Genomic DNA, 25,815 nt, shown 5'->3' with positions numbered 1-25,815 from the left:
TCAGATCTTCTTAGATTAGAAGTACTTTTTCACAGCATTTTCCTCACAAACCAAGAAAAAACCCCACAAACCCAGCAAAATCTGTTGAGAAATAGTGACAGCAGCCTTTTTCCTATAAATCAAACTCTTGCACCTTTCCTTGAAAGTTTCACTCCTTGAAACTAATGATATAATTTCAAAGCTTGCCCCCCCACCCCAAGTCTATCAAACTATAGAAAATTGCTGTTCTGTAAGCACAGAAACAGATTCCAAACAGCCCCCCACAAAGACTTATGTAATATGTGTTTAGAAAGATTAAATTCTGATGCATGAGTATTTTTAAAAAACAAATTCTGACGTACAGTTTTTGGCCCTTAAAGTTATGCTGGTATGTTTAAGTGCCCCTACATTTAATCTATAAAAACGGACCTCAGTAACCTGGCATCGGTAGAGCAATCTGATGATTTACCTACAGTACTTTAGGTGAACTGTGCAGGCTGCTACTGGTTTGTTGTGACTTGCAATATTTCTACCCCTCTCCCCCAAATCTTCCTTTATAACTAATGAAATTAATACGTCACTATTACCACTTCCCTCTAAAATTCAGTCATTTATTTAACAAAAAACATTTCACTGCTGGGATGTGTCATGTGAAAATTTGTACTGCTGCAGATGATGTACTTCCTTCCTGTACGCAGCAAAAAGAGCCCTACTCCTTCAGGCTGCATGTTTCAGTAAATCAGTGGGCTGCTATGACAGAGCATCTTTTTTTGCAAGAGCAGGTACAGTACTTGTGAGACATGTCCACTGCAGGATAAATTAATGTAGGAAGTAAAAATAAGTACTGTAACATTACTGGTGAAAATTACAATTGCCTTTTGCATGACATTAACTTCTGTTGATTCTTATGAAGCAAAATACTTGAATTGTAATATAAATCAGCAAAAGGAGCTCTGGTGACTGAAAGCTCTAATTTTAATTCGAGTATTTCTGCTCACTCCTACTGCAGAGAGCTGGCTTTGGCATGGCTGTTTCAGCTGTTTACTCAAGTTCGAAACTGTGTAAATAATCCCATGCTACACATATATGGTGAGGGGCAACTCTGTGTGGCAAATGTCTGAGTATTTGGGCCTTTTTCCCAAAATGCATGATGTTAAATTTAGAAAACATTTTGGATTTGATCCCTCATTCTTCATAGGCCTCAAACCGAGGCCATCAGTGGGATTTTTACATGAGCAAGGAGAATTAAGTCAGGCTGTTAATGTGGAACACAGAACTTCAGCATCATACAAGAGTAAAAGTCATGAAAAACACTACTTATTTCAGGTATATCGAAACCAGAATTGATAGGCCTTTAGATCAGCAAACTGGAAGCAATCAAAGAATCTAGAATTCTGGGATGTGGAGAAACCGTGTTATACAGTTTTTGTACTTATCACTATGATAGGGATAGCAGTATTTGTCTAAACCATAAGTCTCAGAGCAAGAACTGTCACCTAATTTTCCCGCATGCACAACAAAAAAGTAAATGCCAGGATCACATTCAAATTATTTTGCATGTATAGTCTTATCTGAGTATGCAAAACACTGGTAGAAAAAGCAGCAAGCAAATGACTGTTCTGGCAAAACCGGATTATACCGGTAAAGCGCCATTCTAAGGCTGATCAACTATTTAAAAAAAAAAAAAATTAACAATGCCCTACAAAAAAATACATAAACAAATTATAGATTGACATGGCTTTAGGTGTTTAAAAGCCCAAAGCCCCTCCCTTTTGTTGGCAGTATTTCTACTGAAGATTATGGAAGTTGTGGGAAGAACCAATGTACAAAGTTGGCCCTTGGTTTCTTAAAGAAGGCAAAATCTGAAGGGGCTGCACAGATTGAGCTATTTCAATACATGCTCTTTCCTTGGTAAAGCTAGTAGAAAGGTGGCAAGAGGTCACTCTTACACACATAGGTAACAAAACTTAACAGTAACTCCAGTTCAGGATCACTACTGTATCCAACAATAAATGTGATTTTTTTTTGCATTTATTTCCCAAGGTAGATGAATAGACAATACCTTCATTATAGATGTGAAGCACTCTGCAATTGTTTGCAGTCTTTGCCACATGAATTGGAATATGTTGTGTAATGTATAAAGCAAATATTCTGTGTGAGGCTTACCCATCATCCTGCCATGCTGCATGATAACAATGTTGGAATTGAGTGAAGCTGGTGGAGGGTAAGCTGAAGAAGGGGAAAAAGGCCTTTGAAAGTGACTCACTGGGCTGGCAGCAGTGCCAGAGTTCCCATTCACTGTGATCTGAGCCTGAGAGAAACAAAACAATATCCCATTAAACTACACACAAAGCCCTCCGACTGCTATTCCAAACAGCGAGTGATGCAAAACTGTCATCCACACAACAATTACCAGTTGTCAGGTACCTAGTCATAATGGCATCTGCCTTTGCTGAAATACAAAACTCATCGCAAGGGGAGCAGAATGTGTTCCTTATATACCTTGTACCTCCTCCCCTCTTCTCTCCTTGTATGTGCTGTCTGTGAAGCATGATGAAGTCATGGGAAGGTGACAGAAAGACCATGGTCAAGACCATGAAGATGGCACAAACAAGGTCTGCAGAGGTCTGACAGCAACATAAAATGAAGATAGCAGTAGAAGTTCCTCATTGTGTGACAAAGGCTGCCTGCCACAGATCACTCACTCCAAGAGACATATTCCCTTAATGCACATGCTCAAGCCCTATTGATATTAATGGGAACTTCAGTGCAGACCAAAGGGAAAAGTCTCATTAAGACTAGCTAAAGAGAGTGAGCCAAAGCTTCTTTAAAAAATGGAAGCCAGCTGGAGTGACTATGGGATGCTGATACGTAATCTATCACAAGAAAAATAAATAACACCAATAAAAAAAACCATGCCACAACCATAAAAAGCAGAACAAAATCAAATAAATAAAATGGGAAAGCTAAGCAAACTGGCAGTATAGCAGCATCACAAGCAATTTAGGCATTTTAGTACACAAGAGGTACTTCTGAAACAATCTGCTTCTTGCCCCCAGGTTTAGAATTGCCACAGCTGGGCTGTAGCACTTTAATGGGGAATATTGTGATGATCAAAACAGAGATTGAGAAAGCACTGAATGAAATGAGAGGGTAGTGAATATTTCAGCAGAAAAGAGAGGGAAATTCTCTAAAACATCTCTTTTAATGCAGAACTCTTCTTTAGTGCTACAAACTTTGCTCAATTTTATATAACAAAAGAGAAGAACTAAAACATGCTGTAAAACATGAGACTATATGAAGCAGCAAAGCATAAGTAAAAAACATATTAAAAGGCATACTATTTCTACATTGAAAAATGAAATGGTTCGTAACCTCTTGTATGCATTTGTATTTTGGAGATTACTGATTTGATTTGGAAATTTTAATGTCTCGGCCTCCAACAGCTAAAAAAGCAAAATAAAATTCTGGCTCCTATGCAGACATCATGTGAACTCCTAGATGCATTCAGCGGAATGCAATCCTTCAGCATAAGGATGCCTGTTTTCAGAACTAAGCTGAAAAGTTTGTGTTGTGGTGACGTCTCCATTAAAACTTTTGTGTTTAAAAGTTTCCTCTCTTAACCAAAATGTAAACTAAATTGGCTTTTCTCACACCATCCTCCCCTCCAAGAGAACTTGAAGCTGTAAGAATACAAAAGCTACATGAGCTCAAAGTTAGCATTTCAAGAGGTATGAAGCCATGTTTTCAGATGAGGTTCCTAGATGAGGCCAGCCTACTTCAGGGGTTCACCCATTCTCTTTTTCTGCATACTGTATATTTGGGAAAGCTTGTTTCTCGGGAAGGCAGGGTGCAACTATGTCCAGAACCTTACACCTTCTTACTGTAGCTTTTGTTTCTCTGAAGAGAGGAGCACAACTAGCATAAGTTCCTTATAGACTGGAAAGCTACTCCTTTGAACTTCTGTAATAGAAAATTAAGATATTCTTCTGATGGACTTTTCCAGATATCTGGGTTAGACAGTAGGACTCTTACACTACATAGCACACAATATTACAAAAACAGGATCCACACAAGTAGCTGATGGACATCAGTCATAAATGTACATGTGGCATGCCCATATTTGACATTTTTGGGTTTGCTTCTAAAAGTTTTAGAGAGGATATCAGCTCAGCTATAATTTCTTAGCTCCTAATGACTTCCTCTTGGAGGAAAGTTTCTGTGAAGGTGGCTATTGCATTTGTTTATCTCATGCATTCTGCACTGGTAAGAGAGTTAGCTATAAAAGATAGTTTTAAGAAGTTTCAAGTTCCAAGGGCCTTTCCTGCCCTTGGAACCATTTGGGAGCTATTGACATTTCAATCTGAGAATGTGATGCTTTAGTTCCAGGCGACAGAGTTTGTTCCCAGATTTTACAAGAAAATGAAATCTTTAAGATGCCTATTTGTGAATCAGATCGTTTATTTTCCTAGGTAATCTCCTTTGTGGGAAAATAAGATGATACAGAAAATAACTATTTCACCAAAATGCACCTATTTTCCAGCTTGCTGGGAAGATAATCCTCATCTCTTTCATGCTGTTCATTTTCCCTAGGCTCCTCCATTTATTTTTCATCCAGTATACTTTACCTGTGCTCCACTGCTAGCAGAACCACCTACTTCTACTGCTAGGTAATCAAACTCTTGTAAAGATTCCTCCTAGGTACCAGGTTTAAACTTCCTATCATTTGCCTGAGCATCAGAAAGAGCATCTCTCTGGAATTCTGAATCAGAGCAGAGAAAAGCATCTATTTGGGACTGGAGCTGCTAACTTTCTCTCTGCTGAGGCAGGCAGCAAAGGGAAAGAGGTGCCATTACAGATGTCTGAACAGTTTTGTGCAACAATTCTCCACAACACACCCCTGGGCTCAAGACACTGAACTAGGCTAAAATACTCAGGATCAGTTCTTGAAGCTCGAGACAGTCCCAGAACTTGGGAAAAGGCAAAAAGCTAATGTGTATTCCATTTCCAAGTTTCCATTAGATTCCACAATTTTAAACTACATAAACAAAAAGAACCCATGAAAATTACTTTATAAGGGTAATGTTCATAACTGAAATAGAATCAGAAAAAATAGTTTCCAAAACCAGCTGTTCTCAGATTTTAACTCCAATTCTAAGCATAAGCCCAAATAAGAATTACAATTCTCATACTTCAGGTTTTCAAAGAAGCTGTAATCTGTGACTAAAGTATAGCCAATTAACCGCAGTTTAATTCCATTGCCTGGAATATTTTACAATTTTGTTGATTCAGATCTTCCTGATGTTGTTTCTTCTTCTCAGAAGATCCACTGTAAAACCTTTTTGCCTAAGCTCTCATTAACGACCTCAAGAATAAACAAACATCCCCACTGTGGACATAATGTCTTTGAAAGTGTGGTTCCATCTTACGCAGGCACAGTGCTGGATGGCATAATCCTCCATTATTTTTGTTGTTCTCTCAGTGGTTTTCATCTACAAAACCAACAGGATTCTCCTTTGAGAATGAGGATTATTACAGGAGTAGAGCCACTAAGCAGCACACCTGTGTGTGCCACCAGCTTCTCATTTAACGGATACATTTATAGGCATACGGCCCTCCTCCATAGAGGATTGAGACAAAGATTTTTCTACACTGCAGAAGTGGGTCTTGCCAGCAGTTTGATTTCTGTGGGGCTCTTAGGACTGTTTCGGGATTTTTGTCCTTTCGTGGGAGATGCATCCTTTCTTTTTGTCCATTAATGGTGAACAACTGTTATGTTTCATCCCTGCTACGTCTAAGAGAGAAAGTGGTCGTCATATCTGACCATAACATATCCCTCTACAGGGAGACTACTCAAAAAAGGAAAGAAGGAAGGACTTTAGCTTACAAAAATGGTGCTCAAATAAAACAAATACTGTTAGATGATTATTTTAGAAGTAGGTTAGAAGAAAATATAAATGTTCCATACTTCCCATAGGTAGTAAATGGTCATGTAGTGATAGCCTTATTTAGACATACCAGTCTATATTGATTATGGTATCTTTAATTACAACTACTGGCCTGTATGCAGATTCACAGTACTGATTCTTTAAAAAAACCCAAAACGTTTCAGAGCTGTGTTACAAGAGTTAGGAATGACAGCTTTTACATGCCTGTTATTATTTTTTTTAACAGCATCCAGAGCACTGATAACAGATTGTTGACTTTCCAGGTGACTATGTGCAAGTTTGGGCTCAAAATGCTTTTTATAAAATATACATGAAACTTTAAAAATACATGCACTGTTCTTTTCAGACTTGAAAATGATAGCATGCTGAAGTATTTGTACAAAGTTTCAACACTGTTATGACCAATAAAACTTTGGTCTCGGAACATCTCTGTTTTGTAATTCAGCAACAAATTGCTCAATCTAAATGAAGGCTTTGTTCTGACTCATTTTAATCATGCAGATAATCCCAAAAGAAATAAGAAGTGATCTGGATTTTACCCAAATTCCATACCTTCTTTCTACCCATATAAGAGTGTACTAAGGTACAGAAAAGTGAATGTACATATAAAATGTCTAATTGCATGCTGTTTTTTTCCTTGACTTAACCAAGAGAAAAGTAATAGGACCTTTGAGTACTACAAGATTATTTATGAAGTTCACTCCTGTGAGAAACTGTGCTTAGGAGAGGAAAAGGTTAGTTAGAGGAGAGAAAAAAGTTTTGTGCAGTCAGTGGTCATGGCTGGGGAAAAAACTGTGTTAAATATTGCCAACATTTATTGTGAATTTACAGGTTATATTACTGAAATCTGTACCTCAGTATAAACCAAAAATGGCAGCAGCCCAGAGGCTACAAACTCCACAAACCTGTACATTGCTAACAGTATTTTAAACAAATCTCTTCAAACTCTACAGACCGCTTGCTTTTAATACATTTAGAAGAGATACTTATTGAATTTATTTTCATTTATTTTAAGCAAAGTGTTTGATACACCTTAGCTGACCATAAAACTGTGCAACAACTTAGTATCATTTTCCTATTACCAAATCTGCTATGCCAATGATTTTTTAAAAACAACTGTTGCAAAGCATACTGTCAGACTGTGAACACAGAAAACTACTAATGGAATACTTGTCTGTGTACGGGATAACAGACAAGTCTGAATGCTTTTCCCCTTTGACAACCTGTTTGAACAAAATGGAGGAGGAAAAAAGGAAGCATAATTACATGAGAAGTGGCAGCAGTGTTGGTTAAGGTGGTGCCATCTGACACAGCAGACATCTGGCTCAAGGTTGGGGAAGGTGTTTCAGAGCAGTCAGTAGTATCATAGCTACAAGTCTGCAGCTCATCTAGAATGGCTGTGGAGGACTCACTCACTGTGCGGGAGGAGCACTCACTCATGGCAGAATCTGTGCTTACAGAGGCTGTTTCGTTCCTGTGGATAATACTTTCAGAAGCTAGGTATGGGCATTTATATGAAAATTGTGAAAGGGCCGGGGTTTTATAAAAGTGTGAAGGCAAAAAATCATCAAGCGTTGGCAAAGAATATGATACTAGATGGGTGCCACTGTCTGGTGAGAAAGAGGCTCTGTTAACTGGTACCACAGGAGGAGGAAGAGGCAGTGGAGAAGCTTCTGTTGCTGTTTGTCTGTGTGTCTGTGAAGCATTTACCTCCATCACAGGGGCAGTTACTTTCTGGTTTCCAAGCTGAGATTTGAGGAAAAAAAAATAAGAAAAGAAACAGATTACCAAATGAATAAAAAACTTTTCCCTTTGCCTCTTGCTGTGTGAGGGAGACTTACAAAAGCGTAAGTTCTTCAGCAGCCCAAGGAAGTTCACATTCACATGGATTAGGAAATAAATCAACCACGCTCTATATTAAAGTAGGAAAACATGAAAGAAATAAATGCATCAAATACTAGTGGAAGCAATGCCAGAAACCATAGTGTGCTGGGGATGAATATTCATAATATACTACATATATTAATGATCTCAGTTATGCATTGAGAAGGTTCATGCTATTTTATACTTCACATAAATATGAGGGTAGAGACTGTCATGTTCATTTTGTTTGTAAAAGAAAAAAAGTATCTGCAAGTCTGATCTCTGTAAATGTTGCTCTCTTTTTTGTCAAAGGACAAGTATCATTTTGAAATTAACTGTAATGTACAGAGGGGCAGGACTGCAACCTAAATGGAAACACTAATATTGAATGTTTATATGATCTGCAAGCAATAGGTTGTGGACTTTTTTGCCTCTTGTGACTGACTACATCTTCTCCACTGCCTCTCTGATAAAAACATTTCAATGATGTTAGAATTTCCAAGCACCCTGGAAGCACCCTGTCAGCCTACTGGATAAAGCGTATGCACAGGAGCCTTTTCAACATTAGAGGACACAAGGATTGTTAGGTATAAATCTGAGGAACAACAAAGATTGGGAGCACAAGAACAGGACAAGGATGACTTTGTACTGAAACAAAACAGACTAGTTGTTTGACCTTGGTGTAATTCCTTAAAGGTATAGGGCAACGTCCTCATGAGAGTGCCTCTGAAAACTGCCACACAATGTATGAGCTTTATGTTCTGTTATTTCAAATCAGTCACAGGACATTGTGTTTAAACTAGTAGTGAAACTGGCTTTTTGCATCTGCAACTTCTTTTTGAATTAAAGATACATGAAAAGCATGCTGGCATCCAATCTTCATTAAACAGCTGCACAAATCCTTCTATACTGCCTATTAGCCACAAGCTTTCAATCAATTCCTGAAGTATGTCAAAATACTGCCTACTTCAGCACTAATGGTTTCACTTTTGATAGGGCTGAGGAACTCTGGAATAGCTGCAGGGAAAGAGCATTTTGGATTTTTAATTTATATAAAATAGAGGACAGTAAGATACCATATGCAGTAATTACTACTTAAAGCAACATTTACTCATAGATATCACATTGCTACCAATAATATTATGGTTATTTCCTATGCTCAGAATAGGCAGATGTCCTTAAATCTAATAATTCAAAAAATGTCTCAAACCATCAGATTAAAATGCCATTTTAGCATTTTAATCCAAAATCTGAAAATATCTTCTAAAGCCTTTATGGAAGACTTGGAACACAACCCAGATTGTGCTACTTATGAGAGGTCACTGGGGATCCAGTTCCATAATTCTTAATGAGATCAACTAGAATTTACACAAATAACCTTACTGAGGACAATGGGACCATCCCCATGAATAAGCATTTCAGAAAAGAATCTTAAGCATGTGAACAGATATCCATTACTTGTTCCAAATGGTTAGAAAGAACTCTTTGGCATTACTGGATCTCTGGGGTACACAAAAATAGCCAGAAGCTGCAGTTAAAACAGTGACAAAACTTACTCAAACAACTTAAAATCCAAGCCTTATTCACAGCAATGTTTCAAATCTGCAACAACAAAAAAAAAAAAAATAAAAAAAATCTTTCCATAGAGTAAATCTGAACAGATTACTTCTTAATCAGAAAATCAGTAATTGTGTGTACGACTGTAAAAGATGATATGATTTTTAGAGATAACTAATTTGTCAATGGAAACTTCAAAGAACAATGGAATACTATTAAAATAATTTAATAAAAAGCAATCATATGCAGATGTGAAACAGCTGGTTATACAGCATAGTATATCAGGGGTTTAAGATGTGTGCATTGATGTACACATAAAAGAAACAGCAAATTCACCTCACAGATACATAAAGGGAAGACAGAACTGTCATTCATGATGAATTTCATCATCCATGTCACAATCCAAGAGACATGAACCAGGAGATCATAATGCAATTATGAGGCAGAGCCAATATGAAGTGCTGAAGTTCTTGAGACCAGATATTCTCTCAGCATTGCCAGAAGAAAAGTTATGTATGACTGATCCAAAATATGTAAATTGATCTCTAAATTGTTAAAATAACAGGAAATTTTGGAAACCTGAGAAACCTAGTGACTCTTCTGGCTTCAAACTGAGAAGACTGCTTGCATGCTTGAGAAAAGAAGGGATGGACAACACAAGAACAGATATTCAGGGTGCATCCAGAGAGCTAGTGAAATTGAGTTCTTAAGGAATTGAATTCATTGTGTTTGGCAAATAATAGCTGAGTTCATCAAGCCAAATTCTTAAAAAGAATATAAACAGTGTGGGTAGAAGGAATACAGCAATTCTAGTTACTAACTCCCAACATGAAGTTTCTCAGCTTTGTAGAGTAAAACTTGAATAATCTGCCTGCTTCTAGAATTCTGTCATAGGTACAACCATCACTCTGGGAGAGTGGCTGAAATAGTGATTTAAAACAGCATTATTTTCAAAAACTGATTATACCATTTAAAAACATGGAGTGTTGGTAAACTCTGAACAGATACATTTGGCTACTACTAATCCACATTTTTCATCACTGTGAAAAATATGAGAAGGACAAGGCTGAATGCGTTCCAGAAAACTTTTAATACCAGTTCCATTCAGTGTGCTTCAGATTAGGTTTGTTATTGTTATAGCAATAACAAAGAAACGCTAGCGGAAGTCAGGCAGATTAAATGCCAAACACGTACGTAATCAATTAGAATGATGAAAAACTAGTTAGACTACATAATTATCCTGGGTTGTGGAGCAACACTTGAGAGAGAGATAAATGTCATCACAGTCTTGAAGTCAATTGAAGGTCTCAAGTGCAGCTTTCTGCTGGTCCTTAGAAATGTTCACCTTCCATCAAACAGTAGAATGTCAGGCCTGAACAATACAGATGCTACTCAATTCACATGAAGTAGACATGTGATTCCAGTATGGGTTTCAAAACCAGTCATCTATCATTTTAATGCAAGATCTGTGGGGAGTGGTGTGAGATTACTGATGACACCAAAGTGCTGGCCTTGCTTCAACAGTCAAGACACAGAAAAGGAGATTCAGAGTGAACAAACTCATTTTGTTAATACATAGCAGAGTTTAGTAGTCAACAATCAAATTACACCCATACGCTTGCACAAATGGGTAAAAATACCTCTATTTTTAATTGTTAAAAGCTAATGTCAAAATCTCCAAACTGATGCTGCAAGTTATAGTCCTATACCCATTTTTACCACCTAGACCTCTTATTCTGAGCTCAGCATAAGGAGGTGGAGTTCAGCCCTTGTGCAAATGCATACTAGTGATACAAAACTTAAAATGAAAATTATATGCTCGATTTTCTTTGCTTGCCATCTGTCCTCAAAATGTTGAAACCTGTCTTCTCTCCCTTCTACATCACTCAATGTATTGTCATTATCTAAGAAACAATAATGTATTAGATAAACTGATTCAGAAACATTTTTTTTTAATTCCAGCTTACTTTCCTTGATTCACGTGTCTACAGCTATAAGGCTGGCAAAAGAAACACTTTCATGAACATCTAGTAGAGTGAACACTAGGACTAAATCAAGTGTTCACTCATCTGTGGAATTCAAATAAACAGGACAACTGTTTTGCATCCTCGGTTTTAGAGAGCAGTATCTATAACAAGAGGATGCTTATGAACCCAGGAACAAAAGGAACACAAAAAATACCAGGTGTTTATTTAAGAAGATGCAGCTCAAAATTCTTCATCAATTCAGAACTTTTTCTTGTAAGAAACTTGGACAACAGAATTTACCTCCATCGGTCTCATACTAACAAACACTATTTCATCTGTTGAAATAGATTAGGTTATTTCCCCCTCATCTGCAGTATGGTTCAGAGCAACAGCATCTCTCAAGACTGTAATAATATAAAAAAACCGCTAATATTGAGCAACCTGAATGCTTTTCTTTTCATATATACTTTTAAGGGGTTTAACCTTTGTCTGAGTAGGAGTGTTTACAGAATGTCATTTGGTGAGCCATACGACACTTCTGCTTGCTCCTAAGGTTTCAGCAGATAAGCTCTGAAATGAAGTGCAAATAGGCACACAAACATAACAAGATACATTAAAAAATACTGCAAAATTGTTGTGCATGAACTTGGACCATACAAGCTCTCTCGGCTGTATTTTTCCATGCTTTGTGACATAATATAGTTGTACATGTTCCCTACACACATAGATAATCACACATGTACAGTATTTCTCATTCACCACCTCTTAAGAAGTGATGATTAGCCAATCTTACATCATTCTCCTCCACATACATAAACCCATATGCAGAGGGAGAATTGTTTGTTTTTACAGCGCCTTTCTAAATGTGTTTGGTTTTTGAGAGTTTCTGTGGCAGCTTTGAACATTGCTGGTGGGCCTAATCTACAGTCTGAGAGCATATATAGCTTAACACAAGAACCTATGATCTGCATATACAAAGTATTTCAACTGGTGTACAAAGCCCTGTAGAGCTTGCAAATCTAAAACAATTTTAAAAATGAAAGTAATATTATGCATAGTATACTGAAAGTTAATTTGTCTATGTGAGAGAAATTGTGAACTTTGCAAATACCATGAGATTTAGCTCTAAAGGAGATCATAATTTTTGGCATTAGTTAGAACAGTTCAAGATTTCAACCAGAGATCTGAGTCAGAAAACAAATCTTCTTAGACATATAGCTGTGGCCTTTATTTCTAACTGTAGCCCATGGCATCTTGGCTTTGGACCTCACATGATGCAAAATTTTACACCACCTCACATGCTGATTTGTCTTAGGTATGTATTTGAACAGAGCTAGCAAAACCCACTGGCTCCATGACTCGATGGTGATGCCAGATACACCTCTTCACGCTAATGTTTAGAATTTATTTCAAAGTTGAACATCAAGAAGGATGTCACCTGAAATTTGCAGGCAAGAGATCAATAAAGGGATGCAGTTTGAAAAGCTGGCTATATTCCTTAATGATTCCTGTGATCAACTGAAAATTTTAGCATTTTATTCAGAGAAACCCAGTTGCCAAATTTCAGATCATTCTTCCCACACTCTGAAACCAAGGAGAAGGCAGTAAAATGAGTGTAGAATTGCCAAACAAGTCACATCTACTTTTCTGACTTCTGTCAGCGCATACTGAAACTAAAACAGTCTCTAAAATAAAAAGAAATTGCAAATTGTGTTTTGACTTTTAAAATTCTAAAAAAAAAAAGTAGCTAGACGATAAATTCTTTTTAGTCATTCAGATTAAAGTTTGAGTATTATTCTGGATCATAAAAAAGCTATTTCCCCTAAGTCTCGTTAGCTGTCATAAAACCACTTTCTGTTTGAGAGACACTTTGATCTATCTGAGCATACATATATAATGCATCATATTGCTAACAGGCTGAACAACTGCTAAGTGAAAAGAAAACACAGATGCATAAGTTGTATTGGCCACATTTACACCTGTTCTACTGTCTGACCTTGATGTCCATATTTAAAAGGATTGCAAGCCTTACTCAGCCTTCGTTACTGGTTATGACCTGATTTCTTTACTGTGGCTCTTGCTTGAACTGACATCCTACTTGACAAAAATCACTAAGTAGCAAACTGGTTCTTTTTGAGGGTAAAGCAACTTGCTTTTCTCAAAATGTTTTAAATTTTATATAGCCTAAAAAAAAGGTTTAAGATCATAGTTTTATCTCTAATCTTGAGAATGACAAATGTGATTAATTCTTCCGTGCTCCCATTTGCTAATGGAATGAATTCAAAAGGAGCATTGCAAATTCTTGCCATATAATTTCAGAGAGCTTTGTTCTGATCAAAATTTTTACTTGGAAGTTGGAGGGGGGAATTGACATATTACAACTTGTAAACCTACCCTGTAGCTACTGCAGATACTTGTGGCTTCCAGAGTAAAGACCTGGTTGAATGTGATCCTCTGAAAGAACCACAGTCTGAGAGAGCAGATGTGTTACTGACAACAGGGCTGTCAAGAGACTAAGTTTGCAAGATTGTGCCTATTTACTTCAGAGTAGCCCCACTGATTTCAGCAGAACTAGATGAACACAAATATGCCATGATGGGATCCTCACTCAGACAAAGCTTTGAGGCAGATATGCCTAGACCTATATCAATCCCTACCTCCAACCAAAGGGCTTTCAAACTCAGATAAGATGGTATATTGGTAGATATACTAGAATAATTAACTTTTTAAATAGAAAAATCTTAATGTGACTAGTCAAAGCAGAATAGAAATGGCAAAGTTTATTCAGAGCTCTCTTTCTGCCTAGTACATATTTGCTGCTGCTTTATTGCTCCCAGGTTTATTTTATTTGACTCAGTAACTTTTTGAATGGCAATAAACTGTGCTCAGACTCCTGTGGTCCTATACTGTGTGCTTGACACTCCCATTTCTCCTACATGAAACCAGTATAGTTAAAGAACTTTAATCTCAGTAGGCATAGGGTATAGGAGAAACAGAGGGCCTTAAAAGTTCAGTGCTTTGTGATGCTTCTGGATGGTTGACAAAAGATTTTGTCAACCCATTTTCTTTAAAAAGAGCTATTGCACAGGACACATAGGAGACAGCAGTGACTAGCCTTGCAGAAAGCACCAACCGACAAAATACATTTTTTGGTGGCCCTAGGAAACCGGCAGAGCTGCATCTGTAAAAACACCCCCAACCCAACTCTTTTCTATCCATACTTGATCCTTCCAGCACCTATGGCAGCATAATGCTTTTATGCAACCCTCTCTAGAAAGAGCCACTTAAGCAGATGCATCACCTACAATTCACTAATTTCCTATTGTGTATTTACACTCCATAGAGTGTTCACAAAGGAACAAAGAAGTCTACCTTCCAGCTCAGCTGGGTTAAGTTGTTTTGTTTTGTGTGTGGGGTTTTTTTTTTTTGTTTGTTTTTTTTTTGTTTTTTTTTTTTTTTTTACAATACCCTTCCAAAAACTTCATGTTTTGTTCACTTCTGTTTTGATCCATGTCACAGGTAGTTTTACCCAGGAAACACAAGGTCTAACTTTGATAATGTAAGTATAACTAAACAGACGGTTATTAAGTGATTCATGAATGATCTAAAATAAAAGATGGAAAAATTAAATATACCACATGGCATTCTGCAGCCTGTGAAGAAGGAAGAACTGTAGACTTTTGTCCCAAATCCTTTGAAGCCATCTTTGAAGTGTCTGGAGAAATACTAGGTGGATGTTCTTGGATTTCAGGCTCTGCTTTATTGTCAGGGATGGGAGCTATCTGAACGGAAAGAGATGCTGTGTGTATCTCAGGCACAGGGTTACAGGCAGGTGAGACAGGCCTTTGCGGAAATACGGGCACTTCAATGGGCTTGAGCTGTTGCTGGATATTACAATGAATGCTACTCGCTGGGTCATGTGTCCGGGTTAATTTCAGGGTAGATACCCTACGTTTTTGAGACTGCTGCCTTTGGCCTTGATGGAGAGTAGTACTAATACCAGCTACTGCGCTTGTGCCTGCACTGCAGATTGAGGTCAGTGGTTTAACAATTTTTTGTGCATAGGACACACTTGTGTTAGATGTTTGAGAAGACATTGTCTCCTGGACAGACTCCTCGTTAGTGTAATAGGCAGTATCTGTGGGAAGGTGTTTAGCTGGACCGGTTGTTACTGCCTGGAGATTAATTTCGTTCTCGTGATTAGTTACTCTTGCTTTCTGTAAACTTTCTTTTCTAGGGGGTGGCAGAGGTGCCTTATTTGCCAAAAGCATCCACACACAGCAAAATAACATTGAAGAAGAAACAGAAAGAAAGTAAATGTTAGCAGGAGATACAACTCAGTTTGACTTTTATCTTTAAATAAAGGAACTAGCAACTTAAGGGGCTTCATCCCAACATTGCTCAATTCAATGGACAATTGAGTTGGTCAGGTTCCCACCACCTTCTGCTGTGCAGGGTTGTACAGCTTGTGTTTAGAAAGCAGATGTTCCATTTGCTTAGAGTAAACTGGGATCAGAAGCGAGCCCAAAGTAGTCCATTTTCTTTTAAAAAAATCAATTATTACACTGAATAAGAATTATTACTGTGAAATTGTTCAGATATGTAACTAATTTCCAAAGCTAAAACACATATATAAAACACACAGAGCCTCTTAAATCCTTGAATTAAAACAGTAACAGAGACAGTATTGCGTTGGTATGTTAATCTTTTTCGGACAGATAAGTAAGTTTTCAAGTTAAGTGGCTTTTTTTTAGTGTGCTCTAATTATATTGTTCTGCAAAACAGGCAGAAACATTGTCTACCTTATAATTAATAAACCTTTACCCTCAGATATTATTTTCATGACTGATGCATTTCTCCAAGTGTAAAATATTAATAAATACTCTTTGAAGTCTGGGAACATTCCTAGAAAGCTTTTATTTGTGTTTGACCTACTTTTACTTAGCTGACTGTCTTGTTCACTGAAAGCAATTTCTGGTAATTAACCTGAAGGCATTCATCCTGTGTGGAGTATAATTTATCTATGCAGTAAAACAGTTTTTAATGACCCATATGAACAGGTGATAAACACTATCTAGAAGACATCAGGACAATGTTCCATAGAGTTATCCCATCTAACCCCCAAGAATAACCCACACACAAATGTCAAAGCATGAAACTTGGTGTGTTTAGTTTTACCTGAGTAGGTGATTTTTTATCCTGTAGATTTGGCCGCACGCTCCTAAAACCTTTTGCTGTAAGAGATGAACTGCTAGCATCTCCATTCAGTGTCTCTCTACTTCCATCATTGTAAGATCTCCAAGCTTTTGTGATGAAAAAAGAATCAAACCATTTTTTTTGGTGATTAGTAGATCTCTGTATTGCTATCATCATAGCAACCCAGCTATTAAACAAACTGTGGAAAAGTTTAGCTGCTACGCAACTGACATTGCTGATGTTATAACCATGGAAGTTGTAAGAACAGGGCTAAAGCTGCCACTTTACAAAATATTTATCTTTAAAATTTAGAAAACTCAGCCATTGACAATACTGCTGGTAGCAGTTTGATGTCTCCCCACAACATTCGTACAGACTATGGGTTTTAACCTTGGGAGTACTTTTGAGATGTTGGTGCTTCAGCCTGTTATAAAGCAGGCTGAAGTACTTTCACAGATTAGGTTCTTCAGGAACTTCACAGACACATCAGATTTTGAAAAACGTTCCAGCTCACATAAAGTTAGTTTTATCCTGGCAGTTTCACCAAACTTTACCACAACACACTATTAGTTGTTTCAGTAACACATGTTATTTCCAAATCTGAATTAAACCTCAGTTTTCCAACTGACCACGTTTTGTCTCTATCCTCAGAGCTGAAAAGCTCTCAAGGCATTGTCCAAACATAGAGGGAGATACTATCTTGCTTCAACAAGTTACAGATATGAAGACAAAATATCTTAAGGGGCTGGGAAAAGTTACACATTATGTGAGCATGCCACTAAGTTGGGTGGGCAGAACTTGCAATCCTGAGAAAGGAACTAAAAATGAAATAGCAAGTGCCACTGAATCTAACGGTGGCAAATTAGCAGTCTGTATTCTCCCACACAATTCATTTTCTGACAATATATGCTGTGTTATAGGAAATACTGCTTTCAAACGAGACCTGAATTTGAGGTCTTAACCACTTGCTATTATTATTACAATTTCAGTGGTGCTTTCCTAAAAGAATGTGGATGTATGGAGTAATGAAATCAAATAAATGGAAGATTGATATAACTAATCCACTTACATATTACACTGATGCATAAATAACACAGTGTTTTACTTACCTGAATCTGGAGACTGAGAATCAGATCCTGAAAAAGAAACATCCAATATTAATTTGTGTTAGAAATAAAAACATTATGACACAACTTTAAATATATGTAGGAGTCTTTTTGTTCAGTTACCTAACTCCCTCCTGTTACCTAAGCGCACCTTAGAATATTAGACCATAGGTAACTGTGCAATGTTTATTACACAAATTCTACAGAAGATTATAGTGTGCTGAGAGTTACTGTTATTTAATCACTGCTATTTCAGACAGTCAATAATAAACAAACATTTGCTGTGTTTTTTTTCCAGTAAATACTGTGATATACTACCATCTAAAATCTAGACATCAAAAGAAATATCATCCCTTTAAGATGAGCTGGAAACGTTTAATTCAAAACCAAGAAAGATGCCTACAGATTCTGTCAGGATTTTCTCTCCCCCTTCACACCAGAATGTGTGATGCTTTCTTCATCACTTCAAAGCAAAACACAGAAACTGATACATACATGCTGCCAGCACAGAACAGATTTGAAATTCTGGTGGTTTTTTGTATTATTTGTAGATATATTAGTGTCTCTTCTCCTAAATAAACTAAAATTATGACATCTCTAAAAATTAAAATATTTTTAATGTACAATAATTATAGTACTGAGAATATTCCTTATCACTAATTTTAAGTGCAACAAAGCAAGACATTAAGAGGCATGTAATATATTACATGCTTAAATGATAAAAATTTGTTAGAAGAGTTGCTAAGAAATAAGAAATAAGTTTTCTTAAATTTACATACATGCAGTAATCCCAATAACCCTTCCACTATCCTTACAGAGAGTAGCAACTAAATTTTTCATTTGCTTCATAAATTCTAACAGTTCTTATTTCTGGGGATTAGTCCTGTATTTGAAAGATCAAAACACAACGACTTTATCTTGAAATTACTTTCTGGCTCATTCTTTATTCAGCTTCCTGTATTATAATTGTTTGGTGTGGACACTGCACATTCAGACTGGTGTAAATTAGTCTACACCACTCAAGATTCTTTACTGATTTATACCTACAACTACTTAATTCACAGGGCAGCCGATACACATTAAGATTTAATTTTGCAAAACCAGATATGAGTATTGCTAAGAAACAGTTCTGCCCGTCTACTAAATATTCTGCATGTTTTTACTGTTTTAAACATGTTTAGGATGCTTGATAAATGATTTTTTAAAAAGTTAATCTGGCTTCTGACGATCATTTTACAACAACATTCAGATTCTTTTCCTCTGAGAAGAGTTTTCAAGCAAGTTGCAATAAACAAAGTTGTTAATAAACAAAACCTACTTTTCACGCTGTGTTGAGACCCAAAATACCCATCAAAGTAAAAATAAATTTATAAATAACTGATTTTTCCTCAGTCTTCCTAATTTTTTTCATTAATGGCTACTAAGCATAGGCAGAGAGAAATTAAGTCTACTTTTTAAAGAGCATTGTGGAAGTAATAGACCTGTCAGTGGAATAGAAAATATGGTTACCTTCTCCTCCTTGCACAGTAATATTGCAGGAATGCATAACACTATAGAAAAGCCATTCAAGAGTAGTATCTCACTGGTTAGCAGTTATACCTGAGGCCAAAAGGTTTGGAGAACTCTGAACTCTCTTCACAGCTGTTAATGTGACAGACATTGCAGCACGTTTGCGAGCACACCCACCGCTATCTGGAAGCACAAAACAATACAGACAGCAGCCCCAGACAAAGGGAGCAAGCACATGCAACATATCACAGTGTGAGATATGCCAAACATACATGAAAATAAGCGTGCAGTTAGGGAACTGCTGCAGGAACGTGTAAATTTGCAAGTTTCACAGATTAGCAGAATACATAAAATTTCAGAAGCTTTGAACAACAATAAACGTCACAGAAAATAAGAAAGAAGTATTTAATACTTAATCCACTAGGGAAATATATATATTCTGTTACCTGAAAGACTGCTTAATTACAGCTAATTAGTAAAAACAAACAAGTAATCAACATGAAGGATTAAGCATTCCGGAGTAACATTAATCAATAATCTGCACTGTAAAATCATTTCATTGTATGCATTAGAAAGACACTATTCATAAATTAAGCTTATGTTTGATCAGCTGACAAAGTGCTTTTGTTCAGTCTTTTGGATCCTTTAAGCTCAAGAAACAAACTTACTAAGGCTGGCACGATTTTGTTGTTTTGGTGGAACATCCTTGTTCTCCCTTTCCCCCCCTTGTATTTTATCTAATGGAAGATTAAAAAAATATATGTCTGGAACCCAATAACATCCCAAGGGAATGACTAGATATCTAAAATTACTCTGAACAACCAGGAATGGAACAAAACCTTTCTTCTGGGTCTTGCATGACTCTTTCATCCCTTACTCTCTGCTCCTCTCTCACCTGACGCTGTCATTCCGTTTTATAAATACTTTGTTATTATTAGAAGGCAGCTTTCCCACAATGTAGCTTTTTAGCAACTCTATCACAGTTGTAGAAGTTACATAAATTTTCTTCCTGATTATATTTAACTAGAATATTTTTCTGCTCCTCACTGTAATAATTATTTTACTTTTCATATTTGATATTACTGAAATATCATACAGGCCCCCACTGAAGTCAAGAAGAACCACAGCTACGATAGAGGCTCTAATGCTTTTTATATCTGTATCGTAAGACAGGGAGTTTTACAAAATTCTGTTTAAGGAAGACCTGCAACCTATTAGTAGAAAGTATTTCCTATGATTGCAGTAATTTGAGCCACAGAGACATCTTTAACCTGCATCTGCAAGAGGTGTGAGCTCCTGGTACTTCTTTGCTCATTCCAATATTCCCCTGAAATAGCAGAGCCCTCTGGCCACAGGTCTTGCAGGATATGCATTAAGTAGTTGTTAAGGTTGGCAAACATCAGAGCCACTGCCCCAGGTGTAAGCGGTTCCAAAGACTCATTGTGAATTCCAATCCTCAAAGCAAAAGGCCCAAATGATTTCAGTCAGCAATAGTTGAAAGCAATACATTATGTGAGATTAATTATTGGCATTGTGCATGTGAAACAAAGGCAACGGCTATCAAATCTGCACATTTGTTTTAGTTTGCTTACATAAATATAGAATGGCAATGGTAACTAAAATAACTTTCTCCATTCTTGTATTCCCCCCCTTCCCCAACATACACCAGAAGCAATTCCAAAGAGATTTTATGATGTGTTGATATTGAGGTTCTGTTCTTATCTGAATACTGGCAGACTTTGACAGCATACTTTATTTGATTAATACAAGCTAACAGGCAAACAGTTTTGTTATACTGTCACATCTTCTATTCAAACAAAGCGATGCTTTATTTGTATTTTTGCAAGAGCTACCTTCCCGAATTTCAGGATAGAGAAACTGAAGTGGGAGGAAAGGAAGACAACGAGAAAACTGACTACAAATATTTTGTCACTGTAACTTCAAGAAATTCTGCTTCAAATTAACTTTTAACGTAACTGAACTGAGTCAGAGTTTTATACTTAGTGGAACCATTATTTAGCAAAGTGTTTGACATGGCTTCATACAAGATAGCTAAAACAGATGTAGTAACTGACTATATACATATATGCATACAACATTTAACCCTATATATATATCTAAGCCCATAAGCAAGTCGGTACCTGCAATAACATTCTCAGTACCTGTACAAAATAATGAGAATCAATTAGCACTCAAGATATAACCACACAAATACGCCATATTAAGTTGTGCAAAATTTCTAATAAAATACGAATGTGTGTGGGCAAGCACATATTTATGCATGATGGACTCCATCTTCCCACCTTTCTTCAGGCCAGGCTCCCATTAAATCAAGGGCATCATGTCTGAATGAGGATCAGAAAAATCTGCATACTGCCTCAAAAGAGGCAGTTTTCAAACTGCTTCCCTTATCTGTATGGCCTTACACAGTTGAACTTCAAGAGGCTTATTCCAGCCTGTACTCCTTTTTCATAGCTCCATCAAATTTCCAGCAAATGCTAACTATATTCACCCAGATTCTTGAAGTCCAAATAACACCAGAAAGCTCTAAGTCTAGAGAACAGAAAATTCAAAAACAGTAAGGGAGGCTGAATTAATTATCATCTGCTCATTTCACTTGCAAACGATAAGCAATTAATATTGCACAGCTGTTACTCAAGGAACAAATGAGGATTTGTGAAACAACCTATACAAAATGTATGCATATATAGAAAATGAAACGTGTGTAAATATGTATACACACACGCACAATTCTCTATGCTTTTGACAAGACAAATTCTTCAGGAGTGACTGTTCTAACAGACCTGAATCAGCTAAGGTCTGCAGGCAATAATAAAATATGAAGTTAGGCAATAATTCACAATCAAAACAGCTGCCTAAAATGCAAATCCAGCTCAAATCAGGACTTAGCACGGTTGGTGCCTATATATTATTTTGCAAGCCCTACATACTCCCATTAAATAAGGAAAAAGACAAATAAGCATCCTTAGCAGATACTGCAGAAAATGAAGGAGACAGGGGAGGTAAGGATCTGGTGAGACATGTTTCTGACAGTATCTTGCAGAGTAAGGGCCGTATAGGGATGAACTCTTGATTGCTAGGGTCAATGTTGCAGACTTACCTTTAAAGAGAGAAAAAGAAAGAGCCACCCACTGACTGGAAAAGAGAGCCGAGGTGGTGGCTTGCTCTCCAGCTAGGAGGATGTCTGTATTTGTGCATGTATCCTAATGCTCTCTGTGGTGGGGCTCTGGATGCTCTCTTTGTCTTGTTAGCTCACCATTCAGCTCCTCTCCCTTTGCCAACTCTCCTCCTGCATTTTTTCTCTTCATTCTTTCTCCATTCCTCACCTTTCCGTAGTTCTTTCTCTCTCCCTCCCTTAGTTCTGTGTCTCTCCACAAAAAAGCATTTTAACCCTTTCCCCCTAAATCTACAATCCCAACAACTGCTACAACTACAGGCAGTATCACCTTAAGTGAGCTGTATCTCTATTTGACAACTAGTCTATTGGTCAGCTCCTGCTCCAAAGCAGAATGGAGTCAATTCAAAACACCACTTTTATTTAGGAACATGGGTGTTTTTTTTGAAAAGACTGCTTCAGAGAATCAGTAAAAGCAGTGGCATAAACCAAGCTGGCAAAGATGAAAGGATGGTGACCTCTTGTGAAGAGGTCAGAGAGAGAAGCCAGGGCCAGGAAATTTTTAATAAGCTCTTACAACTCAAAGAAAAGAAAAATGGCACCCAAACATAATGTTTGCTGATCATTATTCCATCCACTGCACTTGTGAGTGGTATCACTCTCCCCTTTGTCTGCACAGTGAATTCAAGTTTAGAAGTCTTTAGATCAGGGATTCTTACTCCTCATTTGCATTCTGACCTTCTGAGGCAAATATATACTGCTGGATCCAACAGACCAAGACAGACGAAGCTGCTGCCTCTCCATGTCCCCAGGTCCAACCAGTAGTGAGCCTGTAGATGTATTCCCAGCAGACTCACACACAAGAGCACATGTATATACCACATACATACATGGCTAGCCACACAGATCACAGACACTCACAGCACTCACACAGACGGCACAATGGGCTCATTCCCCTCCCCCCTCTGGCTGAACAGGACAAAGGTCCACTAGTGAGAATATATATGCACGCATGTACAAGGTGGATCCTTCCAGCAACTGGGCTCAAACATTGCGTCTGCCATATGCTCCATGCCTGGACCCCAGGGCTGAGGCTCTCTTGGGGCAGTCCTGGGAGGGGCCAGGACAAGGGAGGCCCTTGTGCCTCCCTTCATTCCTCCGGAGTCTTTCATTTGGGTTCCTGCCTGCCCTTGTGCCCCTGTGCTCCTTTAGTCCTGTGGAGATGGGCCTTTGATGGCTTCTGTGATGGGCCTGGGAGTAGCGTGGCAGGGCAGGCTATTATTTCCACTTACCATCCTGCCACTCCGAGCTCCTTTGTGGGTGTGCAGATGAGCTTTTATCACATAACCTAACACTGACTACACAGATGAACCTACTATTATTTGGTTCTTTGATGCTGCTAAATTACAGCAGATAATCATTAAAAAAGTAAATTTTTGTAAAAAGCCTGAAACACTCAAGCTCACCTAATTTGCTTTAGTGATCTAAAAGGGGCTTCACAATCTCTTCAGGAACCCTGCAGGGTCCCAAGAATGTCTATTCTTCTCTTCCAGACAAAATGTAAGAGATTAGTCCATGGGATGACTTCCATTAATAATTTTAACAAACACAAAGTATTTGCAGTCTTCCAGAACTGCATACTTTTTCACTCTTGGCTGCTCTTTATGTAATTCATGTAATGCAAACAACTAACTTGTTTAATAATTTTAAAATCAGATGCATTTATCAAGAATTATCTGTATGAAACAGCCAAAATATTTATGGACCGACACTAAGAATTTGTTTTAGCATATTAACTTGTATCTATTCATTATTCCTCAATTCAGTTACATCTTCTCCAACATCAGCTATGCATGCACATATGTATGAACAATAAGCACATTTATCCTATGTTTTAATCTGATGTGAACTTCATGGGTAGCTCAGGTTTTCTGTGACTTAGTTTCTCAAGATACCTCACCAAGTTAATGATGTTCATCAAATCTGTAAAGTACCTGAAGATTTATTGATGAAACCCCCTACATATAGTTTCCTGTTGATGATCGCTGGGTTTAAAAAGTCACACGTTCTATTAGACTACTATTTTTAAATTATGACAGCATTTGAACACCAAGAGGAATTATGAGCTTAAGTACCTTTGGTACTTCTAAAAATCTCCCCTATGTCTTATGTCTGTTTCTTTGCTTTTGCAAACATGTTTCATTGCCTTATGCTGTTGGATATTCCTTTCTAACATGTGGTACAGAATTAACATCAAATGCTAAAAAATCCCTCCCATATATGGTAGAGTATTGAAAACTAAAGCTCTTCAAAACATTTTCTCTGTAGACAAAAATATCTTCCGCAGGGTTTGCTGAGACAGACTGCCAAGTCTGCAGCCACAGGGAACACTGGATTAGAGGAGCCCACTCTAAACAGTAGATTTTTCTTTTCAAAGATGCATATACACTAGCTTTGCCACTTCAGCAGTTACTGGCATCAAACTAGAGTGCTCATTTATCCACAGGAGTAATTAATGAAATGCATATTTTTAAAACAAACTAGTGGCAAATCATCGTTATCTGATAGCCTCCAACTGCATCACACAAATTTCTGTTATAAAGCTGTGAGAGCTGAGAGTGAAATATATGTAAAACAAGAACTGCAGCACTCATTTGATGTTCAAAAACAACATATATAAGTATAAAAAGAAAAAAAAAGAGAAAGAAAAAAAAAAGAAAAAGAAGCAACATAGACGAGAACACCATGCAGAACATCTTCCACCTCAGTTACTCTCTCCCTTAGTAAAGTGATGCTTTATCAACAGATAAGTGCAAGATGTTCGCTCTCACACCCTACTCACTGGATTGTTTACCTTTTTTTTTTTTACAGTGAGGAAATAATCTACATCAATAGAACTAATAGGAGATATCACATTTTTTGTCAATACCTCCTTTTAGTGCAGCTGGTAACATGCACATTAATATCAAGCATACATGGGATGAAAAATGTGTAAGCGCAAAGTAGATTAAAGTTCAGTTTAAAATCATTATATCCTTAGGTAACTGGAAAGGATTTCAGGTGCATTCAGGTCTTTTAAGTCTGTTTTCAAGGGTGATCAGAAGACTCCCAATTTCCAATAGAAGTCATTCAGTCACATAGATTACTTAAATCTTATGTCTATTTCTCTTGAGAATTTCTAGCTTAAGTGAAAAATCTTAGTACAACATAGAATAAAGTAATACTTCAGAGCTACGGTAGCACAAACTGGCAATTTACCACTCTGTCCACATTTTTCAAAGTCGAAGCTATAAAATGACATCTATCATATGATTTTAACTCATATGATTGCAATGCACAACGTAATCACAGTCAAATGTATGATCATTAGCCGAGTTGTGAAACTCCAGTTCTATGAAGCAAGCAGTATTTCAGTACTACCTTAATTATACAGACTGACGTGTTCAGGAAAGCTGTCTTCAGTAAAAATACAGGAGGATAGGACAACTTTCAAATAGTATTTCCATAAATGAAAAACACACCACCCTGGTTAGCATCTGTGAAGTAATTAGGAA

At 37.3% G+C, this 25,815-nt stretch overlaps 1 protein-coding gene across 9 annotated transcripts in view; it reads right to left on the bottom strand.

Moving 5' to 3' along the window:
- The window catches only part of SORBS2 (sorbin and SH3 domain containing 2), a 175,557-nt gene that overhangs the window by 65,103 nt on the left and 84,639 nt on the right, over positions 1–25,815 (bottom strand). For 5 of the 9 annotated variants that reach the window (XM_074866358.1, XM_074866355.1, XM_074866357.1 and 2 more), the window contains 5 exons: positions 17,620–17,646; positions 16,493–16,617; positions 14,950–15,567; positions 7,194–7,673; positions 2,146–2,290 (listed from right to left, as the gene is read on the bottom strand). In XM_074866358.1, the coding sequence (XP_074722459.1) occupies positions 2,146–2,290; positions 7,194–7,673; positions 14,950–15,411 (1,087 nt within the window). In that variant the 5' untranslated portion in view covers positions 15,412–15,567; positions 16,493–16,617; positions 17,620–17,646. Of the gene's footprint in view, positions 1–2,145; positions 2,291–7,193; positions 7,674–14,949; positions 15,568–16,492; positions 16,618–17,619; positions 17,647–19,215; positions 19,309–25,815 lie in introns of all 9 variants that reach the window. The other 4 variants (XM_074866362.1, XM_074866363.1, XM_074866354.1 and 1 more) reach the window with 3 other exon arrangements.

The sequence above is a fragment of the Strix uralensis genome, chromosome 4 (genome assembly GCF_047716275.1).
Source record: "Strix uralensis isolate ZFMK-TIS-50842 chromosome 4, bStrUra1, whole genome shotgun sequence".
Taxonomy (NCBI): Eukaryota; Metazoa; Chordata; class Aves; order Strigiformes; family Strigidae; genus Strix; species Strix uralensis.
The sequence above is the reverse complement of the archived record's forward strand: the minus strand, read 5'-3'. Positions and strand labels throughout refer to the sequence as shown.